At 52.1% G+C, this 16,614-nt stretch overlaps 1 protein-coding gene across 3 annotated transcripts; it reads left to right on the top strand.

Annotated features, from left to right (window-relative positions):
• The first annotated feature begins 17 nt into the window (after nucleotides 1-17).
• On the top strand, nucleotides 18-15,916 carry SYNDIG1L (synapse differentiation inducing 1 like). Of its 3 annotated transcripts, none has more exons than XM_027671612.1 (4): nucleotides 18-115; nucleotides 11,274-11,729; nucleotides 12,972-13,109; nucleotides 14,714-15,916. In XM_027671612.1, the coding sequence occupies exons 2-4, from the start codon at nucleotides 11,301-11,303 to the stop codon at nucleotides 14,870-14,872; spliced, it is 726 nt and encodes a 241-aa protein (XP_027527413.1). In that variant the 5' UTR covers nucleotides 18-115; nucleotides 11,274-11,300; the 3' UTR covers nucleotides 14,873-15,916. The 3 variants fall into 3 exon arrangements, with proteins under 3 accessions (XP_027527413.1, XP_027527425.1, XP_027527420.1); XM_027671624.1 differs by lacking the exon at nucleotides 18-115 and adding an exon at nucleotides 10,589-11,119; XM_027671619.1 differs by lacking the exon at nucleotides 18-115 and having other exon boundaries at nucleotides 11,163-11,729.
• The last annotated feature ends 698 nt before the right edge of the window (nucleotides 15,917-16,614 follow it).

Here is a 16,614-nt window from a genome sequence, read left to right as displayed (position 1 = left end):
ACAGGCCGCGGCGGGGCCGCCGAGCCGCTGCCGGCCGCCGTGATGCCAGCCGCCGCCGCTCCACTTCAGCCGCCCGTGCTCCAACTTGGCGGGTGAGCCCTTCCTCGACACGCAGGTAAGGACCCGCTCACAGCGCTCGTGTCGGGGCACCCCCGCTGACACCCGGGTGGTCGGCATTCCCGGGGGGTCCAGGAGCTCGTCCCCAGCGGCCCCGGGCTGCTCCAGTGCGATGGCAGCACGTCCCCACGGAAAGGCAGCCCCGCGCCGGACTCGAGTTGGCCCCAGGAAGGTCAAAAAATATGTTGGGGGGTGTAAAGATGAAAGGCTGTAACCCGGAAAAACCGGGACAAATTACCTAGTCAGAGGCTCTGCAGTGGGCAAAATGTAAGGATTTCAGCCAAAGTTTTGGAGGCCAGATGTGTCAGGGCAACTGCAATGGCACCGTGGATCCAGCCAGCCATCGGGACTCTGTCCCCGGGCGGCAGCTCAGCCGCCGGTTGAAGTTTGGGGGTTGTTTTCCTTCTGCTGAGAAGCCTCAGGAGCTGGCGGGAGCCACCCCACTGCCAGCCATCCCTGGGATGCAGCCGGGAAAAGAAACAGTCCAGAGACCTTGGTCGAGAGGGCTATTGCCGGTGCCATGACTTAACGCCAATGAAATTACTCCCCTGAGCAGCACCATCTCCCTGTAGCCCTGCGGATGACCTCCCAGCTTGTATCTGTGGGGAAAAGCCGCTCATTCAGGAGTTTCAACGAGAAGCACTTTCTGTCCCTACCAGTGCCTGTTTATAATTCCTCCTCTAAAGCTGCTGCGGGTTTCACAAAAGCCATGCTGCTCTCCCCAAACCCACTTTACTGGGCTGCTTGCTTTGCTTCTGAAAAAGATAAATTCCCTTTTCATGAGCTTGGGATCTGCCACCAGTAAAAACCTTTTTCCCAAGAGGAAGGTAGCACTATACAAATACCAGGGATAACCAAAGGAGCGGGGTCTGAGCTTGCCTGCCACATACAAGCAAAAAAAAAGCTTTTGTCTCTGGGGGATAGTTGCTGGTTACTTTGTAGGCTGTCAGGAGAAGGAATTACCCAAGCCAAAATGCAGTGACTACATTTCTCTGGCAAAAGTTTCTTATGTCATAAAAATGGCTGGCAGAGCTAAAGCTTTGGGGAGCTGAATCCACTTCACTTTGTCTCCCTGAACCACCATCAGAGACAGGTAATAAACACCATTATTAAAGAATGAGTAATTTGCTGCAGTTCAAGCATGGTGAATTTTTTACAGCAGATCCCTGCTTTTGCATGGTACCCAACCCCTCCCTGCCCTCAGCCCAGTCTGCAGATAGCACCATCACTTGCAGAGAGGTGACCAAGCTCTCAGCAAAAATTTGCCAATTAAAATGCCTCTCTGCCACCTACAAGCTCCCTGGAGCAAGCCTCAAAGGGGCCAATCCTGCCTGGCCCAGGAGCTTGTGGCAGAGCAGTCTGTTGGCCCCTGGCATGGGCATGGGCACTTCTGGCCTTTTTGGTTTGTCTGCCCCCTTCACAGCCCCTCTTCATGTGTTGTGATGTATTCACACCTTCCCCAGAGCATCTTCAACCTCAGCAAGAGGAAGATCTGCTCTTCCTGTCCTCCTTTTTTCTGCCTAATTTCTAAAGCCCTGTATCTGAGCCCAGGGCTGGCAGGTAACACTCACAGGAGCTGCAGCTCTACTGCTGCTTTCAGGGCAGTAATTTCAGGCAAGGTCTTCAGCCAGTATTTCTCTATTTGTAAAATTAGGGATGGGCAAATGATTGAGTTTTCTGAGTGAAGGGCCAAGCCACATCATTAGAGAGGGGAAAAAACATTCGTTATAGGTTTCCTCCAAATTGTCTTTCTGTTGCTATTTCTCTGACAAGTGAAAAAGGCAGCAAAGCACACCAAATGCTTTGCTTAGCCTGGAAGGGAAGGCTACAGTTATCCCCAGTGTTTTCGTGGTGCATGACTTAAACCAGCTTCCTTTTGGAGTGAAACACTTCAGGTATCTTTTGAAAACTGGAGTTGTCTCCAGACTATATGACTGGAAACTCAACAGTTGGTATGAAAGATTGGTCCAAGGCACATGTGCACGGACTTGGAGATTTGATGCCACATGCAATAGCCACACTGGTGCTGCTCTTGAGCTGGGCAGAGGTTTCTCTGCAAATCCTTCCATCTCTCCAGAAACTCCAGAGGAGAGCAAGAAGGTGTTGCTGGGGCTTGTCCCTGCACAGCAGGGACGTGCTGGGAGGGAAACACCATGATCAGGTTGCCCTCACTCAGCCCGCGTAAGACCAGCAACGCAGTTCACCCAGAGCAGAGCTGCCTCTTTCACACTATGACTCTGTATGGGTGCAAGCAGCAGCCTGAGTCCTGTCCCAGGGAGGTGGTGACATGGGCTGGGAAGAGAAATGGGCCAGGAAGAAAGGGAAAGCATCTATACAGCAAATGAAGGAGTAGCCCAGAGGCCCCCTCACCAAGGCAACTTAGTGTTATGGAAAAGGAGATGTGACATTGTTTTGCAACATCTCTTTCCACACTATATAGAAGAAAATTTAGCACTGCATGATCCTGGGCTCTGGTACTGCAGGATGAACAAGGGTTGTGGGATGGCTGAGGGCAGCTGCTGCCTTTCCTCTCACCATATTCCTGACAACAGAATAAATCAGTGTGAACTGCCCCTCCTCAAACACAAAGGGCACATCTTCACTTGAGTATTCTTTGGTAATAACAAATATGAAAGAGGCTCTAAACATTTGGTTTGGATTGCACCTTTTGACCCGGGTAATAATTTAACTCCTCAGAAGTTTGTCTGAGTCTGCAGATGTTGGCCAGATGGGAAGACAGCAATCCACTTATTTTCTGGACTAGGAGATCAGCTTACTGCTGATAAATACACACTGTGTTTGGAAACTTAGGGTTTGAAATGTAAGCTGCAAAGGTGTCATCTCCACAGCATAAGTTCGTTTTTAAAGAGAGAGCAGATCATTGGCAAATGAATTAAACATCTGAACTACAGAGGAGCCTTGTGAATCCCCTGGAGAATCAGGATGCAGTAAGCAAGGTGGAAATAGCCCTGAGTTTAAGGCAGGCAGATGTGGATAAAACAAACAGGGCAGTGGGGAAAGGAGGCTGCCGGCATGTGCTAGCCCTCAGGGTGATAATGAATCATTTGAGTATGGGTATGTTTTAAACAGAGACAAATGAGCAGCCCTTAACAGACGCTTTGCATTGCCAGCTTCGATTGATAGGAAGGGGATTTTCAAGAAGATGTGAGGATGAAGTTTGGTGCTGCAGCTAAGCCGCTCTATCAGCAAGCTGCAGCTGTGAAGGGGAGGACATCTCTACGTCCCCCCCGACACCTTTTGCCAACCAAGCGCTACATCCCTGTCCCCATTTTGGTCTCGGATGGTGCAGGTCTCTCACCTGGAAGAAAGCCAGGTTCTATCTGCCTGACCACTTCTGTGCTGGGTGACAGGACATGGCAAGGAGAGCATCTCCAGAGTGCAGACCCCAGGCACGGCCCTGGGGCAGGCTGGGCTGCAGAGCTGAGAGGAGCAGGGGTGGTCCTGGAGAGGAGCACGTGTATCACTGCTTTCAAAGTGGTCTGTGGGAATGAAGCGGTGGGATGGATGGATGCAGGGTCCCATGGTAGCAGCAGCCATAAATGCCCTGCAGGACTTGACAGGCAGAAGAAGAACCTTGAAGTGGAGATGATGGGACTGCAGCAAAGGGTATGGGAGAAGAGCATGGAACCATTTAGGATAACCACTGTGTTCAGTTCAATACTGGGTATAAATAGCGATGGAGAAAACCTGATGTGAAATTGAGGACTTTAACCATTAGCACAGGAAAATCAGCCACGAGCAAAATTACTATCTGCCAGCAAGAGCTTCTGTGCGTCTTTCAGCAGCAGAGAGAATGTCCTGGTAATAAACACATCTCGAGGGACCTCTGTGAGCACTCAAGTGGGATGCTTGGTGTCCCTTTGGGCACCCCAAGTAGGGAGCCTGCTCTTAGGTGAGGGATGGGGTTGCCTCTGTGCTGGAAGCATTGCAGCCCAGGTGTCAGTTAGTTTGGCTCTCAGTAGCTCTACATGCATGGATGTTTCTAAGTAGGCTTTCTACATTGAGGACGGGGTGCCAATGCCCCTCTCTCCAGACAGCAGCCCTGGGGTACTTCCTTAGGGTAGTCCTGAGCTGAGGAAGAGGAGGTTGAAGCCCAGACCCAGTTTGAGCTCATGTTTCTCCAGGACAGTGATTTAGATGCTGTATCAGGCAGGGGCATTCACTCTCCCCTGGCCCCAGGCTGGTGTTGTCTGGCTGACATGAGCAATCAGAGCCCAACAGCTTCCCATGGCTGATGCCTCAAAGGGCTGGAGATGCTGAGTGACAGTCCCACCAGCCTCTACATCCAGAAGTCATCACCCTAACCTCCACTGCCTCCTGACAACCTTGCTGGGTCCCCAAACAGAAAAGTGAAAAAGCCCCTGGTGAGAGCTATCCATCAGTTTTGTTTGGCACCTTTAAAGCCCCTCACTGGGGCTTGTTCAGAGCACTGCAGGCCTGCAGGTTGTTTAGGTGCAAAGCCAGCAGGAGTGCCCTGAGGCTGAGAGGACTACTCCAGTGTGGCTGTTGGCACCTCCATAACTTGTCCATCCCTGATCCTGCCCTGGTCCACTTCCCTAGTACAACGCTGCTGGCCAGGTCACTCTCTCTGCTTTGCCTCAACTGGGCACCCCATGGCCACCCCACTGCTCTCCAGCTCCGGGACAGCCCCCAGGAGCAGCCCTGCTGCACTGCCCCCTCCCCCCCTTTGATCCTACGCACCCAGGACAGCCTGTGGAAACTTCTGACAGCCACCTTATTTACTTGTTTGTGTCTCCAGCTAAAAAAAGGGATGCCGAGAGAGACCAAACCTGCTAATTATACACCTAGCCACCCACACCACCATGTGCTTTATTTCCATCACCATCCATGCTGCTGCCTCCCCTTCTCGACAGCTCGATGTGCCCTTCTCCGATCTCCCTTTCCTGAGGGACAAGACGAGGTGCATCCCGGAGGGGTGCATTCCAGCGGGGTACGGCCCCCGGCCGCACCCAGGCCAGTGAGCTCCGACCCCGGGCCGGAGCTGTGCTCCCACTGTAAAGGCCAACGCCGGCCCCGCGGTGTTGGGGCGCCGCAGCCGCCCCCAGCGGTTTGGACACACGGGCGCCAGGCCCAGGCTTTGCCCGCAGGGCTGTCCCTCGCGGCGCTGTGGGTGCCGGGGCGGCGGGCGCGTCGGGACGGCCGCGGCCCGGGGCGGTGCGGGGCCGGCGGTGCGCGGAGCGCCGGGGACACCTGGCGGCCGCCTGGCGAGCGCCGGCCGCGGCCGGGGCGGGGGAGCGGCGGGGGCCTGGCCGGGGATGGAGGACACGGCAGCCAGGAGCAGCATGTGTGCAGGCATTCCCACTGTGAGGCTTGAATGCTGTGGTGGTGCCTGAGGTTGTTTGGAGGCGATGGAGTTCCCACTGCTCCCCTGCTGATGGGGTGTTCACGGGCAGCGTATCCAGCTTGCTGGAGCTGGAGACACGGCAGTGGGGGAGCCCCAGCCCTCCGAACCCCTTGCACGGCTCCTTCAGAAGCAGCCCGGCTCTCCCCTGCTAGACCCGGGGATGGATTTGCTGTTTCTTACCATTAGGAGCAATGCCTTAGCTCTGAGCACAGCTGGGTTGGAACACTGCTGCAGAGAAACGTTTTTATCAGGGACAATAAAGAGTCGATTTCCACCTGGAAATTGCCCAATTTGACTTGTGAACCTTGAAAAGCAGCCTATCGCATCCCAATCCTCAGAGCAATTTAGTCTCTGTTGGAGCTAGGAGCCCATTGCCGAGGCACTGGCTTTCCACCTGTCAGGAGATCAAAACAAGCGTTTTATTCACTCCTTTCCAGCTCTATCAAATGGGCTGCATCAAAGTTGTGAATCAGGTGCTCTACATCACAAGTGCGTCAGCTGTCCTTCCTCTAATCCATGTCCACAGGCTCTGTGTCACCTTCTTCCTTCTCTCTTGGTCATCACCAATTCTTTCCCCTCCAGCAGCTTCATAGTCCCTTTCTTCTTCATCTTGGTTGCCAGGGTCCAGCTCTCTGCCTGGCTCAGATGTCACTTTGCTTCTTGCCCACCATTTCCCTTCCCAGTGCTGTACCTAATGTGCTCTTTTGCTTCTCTGTGTCCCACCTCTGCTAGCCCCATTGAGGCTGTCATGTCCCACCACCCTCCTCTCCTGTCCCACACTGAGACCTGCCTCATCCACACCACCCCTCTGCCCTTTCCAACCCCCCAGCCACCTCATCTGATGCTCCTGCCACAGCAACCTGTCCCAGGACTGGTGAAGGCTTTGTTATACCCCAGGGATGAACAGCCCCTCACTGCATGCCGGTGCTGTACCCAAGACAGGAGCAGCGATGTGGAGATGGGCTTGAGTGTTGGCCAGAGCAAAACTGCTTTCTGCAATCATGTCTGCGGGGCTGATGAAAGCAATTCCTTCTCCCATTGAGCTGTGTTTCACCCTGTGGCGCTCAGGGCTGGGACATGTCAGGTGTTCATGCTTCTGTGTGGGCTCCTGGGACTGAGAGAGGGCTTGGTCTGCCCCTGCCAGACACAATGCCTTTCCTTCATCCTCCTTCATCCATTACCTTTCCAAAATGACAACTTCCCTCCTTGCGATGCTCTGCCTTTGCTTTTCAGCAGCCTTTGCAAGCTGGTTTTCTCTTGAGCAGAATCGCAAGCTTGGATGTCCAGAGGCAGAGGTACTGTCTCCTGGCAGGACTTGGGCCTCTGGTTAGAAACCCTAAAGCACCTCCTGAGAGCTTCTAGGAAGGTCTGGACTCTGGGAAGGGTGCTTGACATATCTCATATGCTTTCCTGCTCTGTCAGGAGCAGGCCCACCTCTGTCCCAGGAATATGGCAGCTGTACCTGGCTGTGATGCTGCGTCACATCAGCTGTATCAAGAACAGGCATTCACACTGTCCCCTGCCCTCGGACCAGCCAGGGCATGGCAGTGCAGGAGGGCACCGTTCCCTGAGGGCCCCAACTTCCCCAGGTGCTATCCTGAAGGGAAAAGCCATTGGTCGGGGTGGGCTAACCTCACTCAGGAGTCTGAGGACATGCATCTCAGCTGCAACCTGCTAATGAGCCCGGGAAACAAGGCAGAGTGTTTGCCTGACAGGGCAATTAAATGATGATTGATTCCTGGAACAGCTACTTAATTCATCATTAACGGGCTTATCATAGCTGGCATCTGTGCCAAGGGTCCCTCTGAGAACTGCCCCAGGGGATGTGGTATGGAGGTGAGATCTGTGAAACACAAAGCTATATTTGCTACCTCTTTATTTTCATGCCTTATTTTGGCTCCTTTTACCCAGTACTCGCCATGAGAAGCTGAGTACACAACACAGCTGTGCATTTCTCACTCTGCTGGGGACCACTGCAACCAGCCTGGGGAGCATGAGGGTCCCTGCCTGGCCAGCTGGTTACAGGAGCAGCCATGCAGAGGGGGAGGCACTTCAGTAGGGAGCCTGCAGCTCACAGTCGTCAGTAGAGCTGCAGCAATGGTTCGGTTCAACAAGGGCACTGAAGTTTGCCTCTTCCCAGGTGTACCCTCCCCTGGGCTCATGTTGTGCATGTATGCTTGTATGTGCGCACCCTCCCTGTGCACCTAGCAGCATCTCACCACCATTACCTGCTGCCAGTCCTGCCCAGACAAGCCCCATGGGGCTGATGGATATGCACGTTATCCAGTGTTGCTGATAATGAGGTCAGAGAATGGCCACTCTTTGCCAATTTTGTCTTTTATGGCTTCCTTGCTTTCATCTGCTGACTTCATTCCTTTCCTTTCCCCAAGCTTGGTTATTAACAAGCTGTCTTTATTACCAGGCTTACTTTATTACTAGGCTTACTTTATTAAGTCCCTGTGCAGCTAAATTCACTGTAGGATCCAAATAACCCAAAAGGGGTTTGGGGACAACTGCAGGGCTGGTGTAGCTCTTTCCTTCCCTGAATGTGTGCATGCAGGGCTGGTCCTCGCCCTTTCTGCCATTCCCTCTCTAATTTTATCTCTAGGGGTCTGATGGCCCTAGTCTATACCTATAAATCCAAATCATTTGGTGCACTGTCTCTATGCGACGTGCTGATCTTGGTGACTAAGGAGTGGGATGGAACTCTAATCCCTCTGACACTGGGACTCTTCACATCAGCTATTGGAGAAGAAGGTTTCAGCCTGGCTGCTTTCCAACAGGGACACACTACAGAGCACTGCTATTATAGGCATTTGTGATGTTGGCCCTCAGTGTCCCCTCTCCACTGCTGACAAATGCCAGGTCTGGGCACCAGAGCTGCACTTAGTGGTCCTTTTGCCTATTTATCAGAAGCACGGTGAGATCTTCTGTATTTTCCCCTTGTTCTTGCAGTTCTGTTATTGCCCTATCCTGCTCCAAGGGAGAGCATCGGCCACAGCTCCCAAGGGTGGAAGGCAGCAAGGAAAAGAGAATTTAATACAGGTAAATCTTTTAGAATCCCAGAGGGTACAAGACTAGCATGGACTAAATCCCTTTAGCTGTAGCCCTGCCCCGTCCATGCTTTGTGCAGCAGCTCTGAGATCCTGGCCCTGCTCTAAGGACAGCCCTCAAAGGGCAGTTTGAGGAATCAAAGAGGTTTGGGCTCTCCCTCCTCCCCTGGGAGAAAGCCTTCAGCCCTGCCCAGCCCACATTCACAGAAACTTCCCCATGCTTCAGCAGTATTTTCCCGTGGTTTCTTTTGCTACCCACACTATTGCTCTTCTAAGGAATGTTCACCTTGCATTGTTCACTACCTGCAGACCCTCCCTGCCTCTTCCCCGCAGCCCAGGTCAGTAAGCCATCTCCCAGCTCAAAGTCAACTGAGTACATGTCCTGCAGCAATCCAGCTGCATAGATGCACTCATCCTCCACTGGTTCTCTGGCACCTCCCAAGCTGCCTTTTCGGTTTCCAATTCCTCCCAGCTCCTTTCCCTTCTTCCTCCCCCACATGCTGTTTCCCAGCACTAGCTGCTGTGAATGTGTGGCTTTCCCACACAGCTCTCCCCTTCCTCTAACCTGCTGCAGAAGACCCAAAGCAAGAAGCGCAGCAGCTTCCACACAGGCAGCACCCACTGCCCGGTGGCCAGCAGCCTGCCTGCACTGCAGTCCATATGCTGGTGTTTCTCAGCACATTTGGAGCCAGCTCCCTTCAGCAGCTCGCAGCAAGATTCCATTCCTCCCTACCCTAACCTGCTGTCAGAAGCATTTCTTGAGATGAGGCATGGATGCTGTACCAAAACTGTCAACTTTCTCTTACTAGTGCTGGGCTTCTTCTTCTGCTTGGGCTGCTGCTCTCAAACAACACTCAGTGATTGGTCTCTTCTTACTGCTTTATTCAAAAGAAAGATATTTTATTAGAAACCTAATTTGCATGTTAAGGTAGGCAAAGAAGAGGATTGTGGTTTCCTTGCCTGAAAACGGGGATGAAGCTTTGAGCTTCTCTGGGTCTGTGCAGAAATAAAACCACCTTTGATACAAATATGCATCTCTCTTAAATATTTTCAAAATACTTAACAGCCATCTGCTGCACAAGCCATTACAGACTTTATTAGTAAGGTGGGAGACTGCAGAAGGCAGAGAATGGTTTTGGGGAGGGAGAAGTGGAGGGCATTCACCAAAACACACAGTTTTAGCAGAACAGCTCCATTTTCCATTACAGCTTTCCAAAATGTGATGACCACTGCCAGAACAAAGCCCATGGGCAGGTCCATTTAAAACCATGTATGGCCCCCAAACCTGCATGGTGTGGCAGAGTTTGGCCAAGGGACCACTTGAGCTTTTCACTCTCTGGGATCTTCAACTCCAGCTTCTTTACTTTTATTTCCTCCTTGAGGACAGATTTAAAGCCAAGGTGATGTGCTGCCTATCAGAAAGCCTAGTGCACCTTGGGGAATACTATAGCAGGAGGAAATGTGCCTCTGCTACACAGCATCCTGCAGAGGACTCTGACTGAGATCTCTAAGAAGGACAGGAACATTTGGGGTTGCAAGGCAATAAGGTGGCATGGTCTAGGAGCCGGGAAAGTGCTAGAGAGAGACCATAAAATGCAGGGCTCAGGTACTGAAGAGCACAAAGTAATTGTTTCTCTCTCCTAGGGAACACTGATATTTCACTGCACGTTTTCTTTGTGCCAAAGTGGGTTGGGAAGCCAAAATAGCAAATGGTCCTCTAAAGAAAAGGGGTGGAAATATTTAATCTCAGACATTTTCATGGGTAAAAAAAAAAAGCAGCACAAGGTTTTGACACTCTGAAATGGAGGAAGGGAGAGGGAGGTGAATTTCCCCAAGGAATAAACCCATGCTGACATTTGTAGCTGAGGATCCTATTTGGACTCAGAATTTTCTGAAGCTGGTGGCCCAGAGCCAAGGCTGTACTGCTGCTGCTGTACCCAAGGGTGGAGCTGGTTTAAACAGGGCTTTGATGTGATGGATCATTTACTTAGAATGTCATCATTTCAAAGTGGACCAAGCCCCCTGGGATCTCCCCTTTAATCTTGCATCTCTTCGTTCCTCCTCATGGCTGGCTGAGCATCCAACACTCCCACCCCAGCCTAAACACCACCTCCACGTCCTCACAGCAGCCCCCTGCCTTCCCTTGGCGGCTCACTGCTCTTGCCCCAGCTGCAGCTCAACCTTGGAGGAGCCCTAGAGAACCTCCCATCTATCTGAAAGTCAGTTAGGTGTATGTGTAATCTCCAGAGGGCTGTAACTCACCGTGCAACCCTCTGCTTTGGGAAGTCAGGGAGGCCTCTTGAGTGACTGTCAGTCTCTTAACTACTTCTGTGCTGTTTGTTAGGCAGCACACATTATGAACCAGCAGAAAAGATGCAGTAGGTCCTTTCCTGTCAGGCTGCACGTGGCCAACCCAAGATGCATTGTAGATACACCAAATCCTCATCTTAATCCAACCTGAATCAGATCATCTTGTTGCAGGGCTGCATCCTTATCTTACTACCAGCAGGGGAGAGACGAAGAGATGCTCTGTTTGCCGAGATAGCATTCAAGCTGTGCAGAGGTGGGGAGGACACTTGTTTTCTCCATTATTGCCAATATTTTCTGTTCCTACTAGCCTCATCTCAACATCGGCTCTGCATGGGTGAGAGGCTTTTCTGCTCCCTTGCCTTGATGTAATAACAGCCTCCTCCCTTCTACCGCCTCTGCTCCTGCAGGATCTCTTCCCCCTTACCACCAACAGCATGGAGAGTGTGCGTGAGATGCAAAACCCGCTCTTGGCCAAGGCCAACGGACACCTTCACAACAGCTATTCTTACCACCAGCATCACAGCCAGGACTACCCCAGTCATCACTGCCAAGGGAAACTGTATTCCTACATCTTCCAAAACGCTGGCAGTGCCAGGACTCACCAGCTGCTGGATGCCAGTTCCCTGCAGCTGGCTGTTGAAGCCTTGTACGGCCCCAGTTTCATCCTTGTGAAGGATGAGACCACTCTCAAGGCCAAGGACAGCAAAACAGAAAGCTGCGAAACCACTTTTACAGAAAGCAAAGAGGCTCCATCCGAAGCTCCTGAAAGGCACGAGGCACAAGGGTCCTGCCTGGTAGAGAGTGACATCCGCATCCAAACTGTGTCCTATGAGGTGGAGGAAGATGAGCTCCAGGAGTATGAGGTGAGCTTTGCCAGGTGGGATGGCACTAAACTCCTGTGGTAATTCTGAACATGGGCTCAAATTCTCAGTAATTTATTCTCCCATTTTTACCCAGAGCTCCCCCCACACCCTACCATCTCCTGCCTCATTAGTCTCCCTGAGCACCCAGTATTTCTTCTTTCTCCTTATCATTTCTGCTCCTTTTCCCTCAGTGCTGACCTCAGAAAGAGATCAGGTTCCCTAAGAGCAGCCTGCCTGCAGGCTGCTGGGAGCAAAGGGGAGGTGGATCTCTGCAGGACCCTTGGGATATGGGGACCCTTAGACAAGGGCAGCCTGCTGCTGCTGTGGCACTCGAGCTGAGGAGAAGCAGCAGTTCTTGCATAACAGCGAAATTCATATGCCTGATGGCAGCAGCTGAGAAAAAGCTTATATATAAAGACAGGATGAATCCTGCAAAGGAAGAATGAGAGCTAACAAAGCAGCCTCATTGCTGTGCTGTGCCCCACCATGGCTTGAGCAATGGTGCCAAGGCTAGGAACACTGTTCAGGACCTTGAGAGGTGGAAGTGGGTCCCCGGAGCCCACTGGAGCTGATGTCTGATGACCCAGCACAGCTCTGCTGCTTTTGGTGTTGATGATGTGGCCTCTTCAGATGGCATCAGGGGTGTCCCCACCTCTGCGTGCCTTTCCCACTGAGACAAATCACTTCTAGGGTGGTCTGAGGCTGGCCAAGTGGTGCCCAAAGGCAGGAGTGTTGACTGCAGCCACTGAGCAATGTACTTACTGGGGGGAGAGGGCATGTTGCCTCTGCAATGGAAGCTCCAATTCAACTGCTTTCCCTCACTTTGTAAATTAGTTTAGCAGGATATTGATCTCCTAGTCTCTAATGGGGATAAGGCACTTTGTTTAAATTTGTTTAAGCTGACAAACAGTCAGTTCTGCCAAAGCTGAAGATATTTCAGTTTAAGACTCTCTCTAATGCAGGGAAATCCCAGACCCCCAGCAAGTGAGCTCAGCATTTGCTCTGGCAGGGAGCCAAGAATCCATTCCACTTTTGAATTTGCTGAGCTACGTTGTTCTTCATCAAACCACGCTGAAGAGTCTAAAATATTTTTGAAATACTCCTTGAATTTGCTGGTGGGAATAATATGAAAATATGTGATAGGACCAGGAGAGAGCAGAAGCTGGGAGGTGAGGGGCTGAGATGCAGCTGACAGTGAGGCGCAGGGAGGTGGGCATGTGCTGAATTCATCTCGTTTTTCAGAGCGACTCCTCCAGCGACAGCGAAAGCGAGGATCATTTCCTGATGCTTCCCCCCAAGGACCACCTGGGTTTGGCCCTTTTCTCCATGCTGTGTTGCTTCTGGCCCCTGGGGATTGCTGCTTTCTACTTCTCCCAAGGGGTAAGAGATCTTGTTGCTTGCCTGTGCGTGCTGAGCGCTGGAGCAAGGGCCCTGCAAGCCACAGCAGCCCTGGAGGTGGCCAACACCTTTCTGGATCTAAGGCTCATCTCTGTGCCATGGCCATAACTCTCAGGGTTGACGCAAAGGGTGATGCTGGATGTCTCCACAGTTATTGCGGGGTTGCAAGCCCTCCAGCTCTGGTGTGGGTTACTGGGGGTCAGGCTTTTCCTTTGTGTCTTCTGGGTGTTATTTAGGGAACTGGAGTTGCTCTTGGCTCTTTGCCCAGCTTTTCACTCTGGCATTTTCCCACCTGTCCTCCCACTCTCCAGTAGTGCAGAGGTTCTACACCATGACCCAGATTGAGGCAGCTCATGTCACAGGAACCAGGCTGCTCTGGAGATTGGACACAAAGGAGATCCTGGTGTCCATATCACACTACAGCTCCTCTCTTGTGCTTGTTTCTGATGCACATTGGCTAAGCTGTGGGAGCCAATGCCAGGCTGGCAGAGGCTGGAGAGGGAGGTGAGCCTCTGGCTGCACCAGCTCAGAGGAGCTGCTGCCTTCTTGAGGGCTTAGCCCAGAGCCTGGGCTCACTTACTTAGTGTTGACCCAGAATAATTCATGCAGAGCTAGGGGATTTACTCCACATTTGCACAGATGCTTCTGTACAAAGAATAGGTGGGGGGAGGTATTAAGAAGTTAAATCAAGAGAATAGGAACAGAAATGGAAAAGTATATTATATGAGTGCCTGGCACAGAGGTGGTGAGAGGCAGGGGAAGCATTAATTGATTAGGACCCCAAGGAGCAGTTGATTTCACATTTTTCCATATGGTGCAATATAGCACGGTGCACTCTCCATGTGATGACGTACGTGGGGCAATTTATATCTAGCTCCATTTGCTATAACTACCCTTTTTGTTCACTCACTGAGGCAAGGACCACCTGTTTATTCGGTGTCTGTGCACAGGGATCTCCATTTGGCAACTTGAATACAAGTAGTAGGTAATACCAAGAGCACTTAGAATGTGCCCTGAGCACTTAGAGAAGCTGGAAGTTGCCATCACAGAGAACCAACGCCCACATCTGTCTCCACTGCTGGCTCCATCAGCCCTTCTATAGCAAATAGGCTTCAACCAAAAACCCCACGCATGAAAAACCAGGTGGCAGCAGAGCCAGACCAATGGACCACGCTGTCTGGAGTCAACTCCCTGAGACTAGGCAGTACTCAGTACATATCTGTACAGGGTATACTGGTATCTAGTCGGTGCCACACAGCCATCACCCCAAGCACCAACCATTTGCCTGCTTTTACGAGGGTCCAGCCTCCCGCTCACAGCTCTGGCTGAGTGCCCAGATGGGTGCTTTCAGACAAGCAGCTGAAGCCCACGCTTCCCTTGGAGGCAAAATCCACAGGGAAATGTGTGTAGGCGACACTGCTGTTCTGAGCCCTCCTGGACTGGCAAACACCGTGCTGTCTGTTCCCAGCTGCCAAGGGACAGAGTGACCAGGGAAGGGGGACTGACTCAGTAGTGAAACAGTTGCATGGTGAGTAAAAGGCCAGGTTGATACAGCTGTGAGCAACAAGCATTTCTTCTCCTTCCAGACCAGCAAGGCTGTCTCCAAAGGAGATTTCCATCTGGCCAGTTCAGCTTCCCGCCGAGCTCTCTTCCTTGCCGCGCTCTCCATAACCATCGGCACAGGAGTGTACATCGGGGTGGTGGTAGCACTGATTGCTTATCTCTCGAAAGGGGGCCATGTATAGCTGCCACCTGCATGTCACTGCCGTCCCTGGCCGGGGCCCTCCTGGGATTGAGCTTTCCTGTGGAGCACAGAGCACCAGTGCCTGCAAAGGTTGCTTGCACAGCCAGACCCCAGCATGGATGCACTATGGTTTTTTCTCCTTTCAGAGAAACAGTAAATCCCTGTTCTCTCCAAGGCTGCAGTGTGCCACCATCCAACAACAGGGAACTGAGAACCAGTCTGGCTGCTGGGACCAGGAGGAGCACAGTTGCCTGATGGAAGATGTGCAGGAGAGAAACTGCATGCTGCTGCTGGGCTGGTGCCACCACCCCTCATCTGGGGCCACAGCTTCCCTTCTCAGCCCTGTAGCTGGGAGAGCCATTGCTGGTGCCCAAGCTTGGCCCATGAAGAGGGCACACAGGGAGGAGAGGGGATATGGGCCCAGGGAATAACCGCTGTTTCTTCCAGGAGGCCCGAGTCCTGGTGGGGTCTCCAGACTCCTGTGATGGAGACAACATTCTCACTTCAGCACCATGGGGTGGCACCTGGCTCCTCAGATGCGGTGAAATAGGAGGACAGAGCATGAACAAGACCAAAGGGCATGCTCTACACATCCCTCTGCAGACAGATCCCTGATCCACAGGAGAAATCCCAGTTGCTGGCCCATCCCAGAAGCAAGGAGGAAGGCGGGCTGGTGGTTGCACATCTCTTCCATTCCTGGTGCAGGCTGGTAAAGACAGCAATGTTTTCTCCATGTTAAGAATGACTGTCATGATGATCCCAAGTCTGAGCCCCCATAAGGTTGCCATCCCAGAGTGCTGGGCCCTAAAGAGACTTGTAATTGATATTCTCTACCCAAGAAGTGACCTGGGAGGGGTGGGGGCCTGAAGGATTCTACTCTTGGCACTAGGTCAGGGCCCTGCACACAAGGAGGGATGGAAAGAAAAGGCTGACATGACATGCAGAGTCTGAGGTGGGAGTGCTGTTTGCAAGGGGATGAGATCCAGAGAAGGAAGAGATGTGGAGGGAGCCCAAGACACAGGGGATGACCCTAACACACTCCATCCATCCTAAAGCCTCTGCTGACAAGGAAATCCCCAGCATCCCCACACACATCTTACTTTTGCTTACTTGTATATTGTCAGAGACACGTTAAGTACTTCAGAGGTGGGTATGAAGGCAATGGCTGCCCCAAAAAGGCATTAAGAGGTTATGCCTCACCCCCTACTCCCCACCATCCACCTTGACCATCCCTCCTCTCCCTGGCCACGGCTCCCCTGTTGCCTCTTTCCCTCATGTGCAGGGGGCTGCAGGCAAAATCTGGGCACCCCTCACCCCCTCCCCTTTCTGGGCAGGCTGCAGCCAGCTTTGCAAGAGGCACAACATGTTCCTCCAGTTGGGTGCCATTCAAATGTACATTTCATACTAAAGAAGCATGTTAATGTCTGCAATTGCTGTTGTACTTGAGCCATAAAAGAGAGAAGCGCATCAGAGACCTGTACAGAAGCTGGTCTGAAAGTTCCCATTACGTTTTATAACATGGAAGAGCTAATAAAAAAAGCAGGAGAAAAGTCTCTCTTTATAAGAATGTGGAGCTGGCTAGCAAAGAGGTGAGCTTTGCAGGAGTGCCACGCTTACTTAAACCTGGAGGTGTTTATGCTGTTCCCAAAGGAAGTGTCTGGGCAACTTGGAGGGAGATGTATTTCAGTGTAGATCACAGTGAGCAACTAACACTGAGAGCGGGATGGTGGTGTAGGCTTTTTT

Source organism: Neopelma chrysocephalum, unplaced genomic scaffold (assembly GCF_003984885.1).
Source record: "Neopelma chrysocephalum unplaced genomic scaffold, ASM398488v2 Primary Assembly neopelma1_24, whole genome shotgun sequence".
Lineage (NCBI taxonomy): Eukaryota > Metazoa > Chordata > Aves > Passeriformes > Pipridae > Neopelma > Neopelma chrysocephalum.
This window is presented reverse-complemented; position numbering and strand designations above follow the sequence as displayed.

What these genes read in the sequence shown, in the direction of transcription:
- SYNDIG1L (XM_027671612.1), top strand. Translation starts at nt 11,301, where the DNA reads ATGGAGAGTGTGCGTGAGATGCAAAACCCGCTCTTGGCCAAGGCCAAC. An exon ending in ATGAGCTCCAGGAGTATGAG is followed by an intron (nt 11,730 to 12,971) that starts GTGAGCTTTGCC and finishes CTCGTTTTTCAG; the next exon opens with AGCGACTCCTCCAGCGACAG. An exon ending in CTTTCTACTTCTCCCAAGGG is followed by an intron (nt 13,110 to 14,713) that starts GTAAGAGATCTT and finishes TTCTCCTTCCAG; the next exon opens with ACCAGCAAGGCTGTCTCCAA.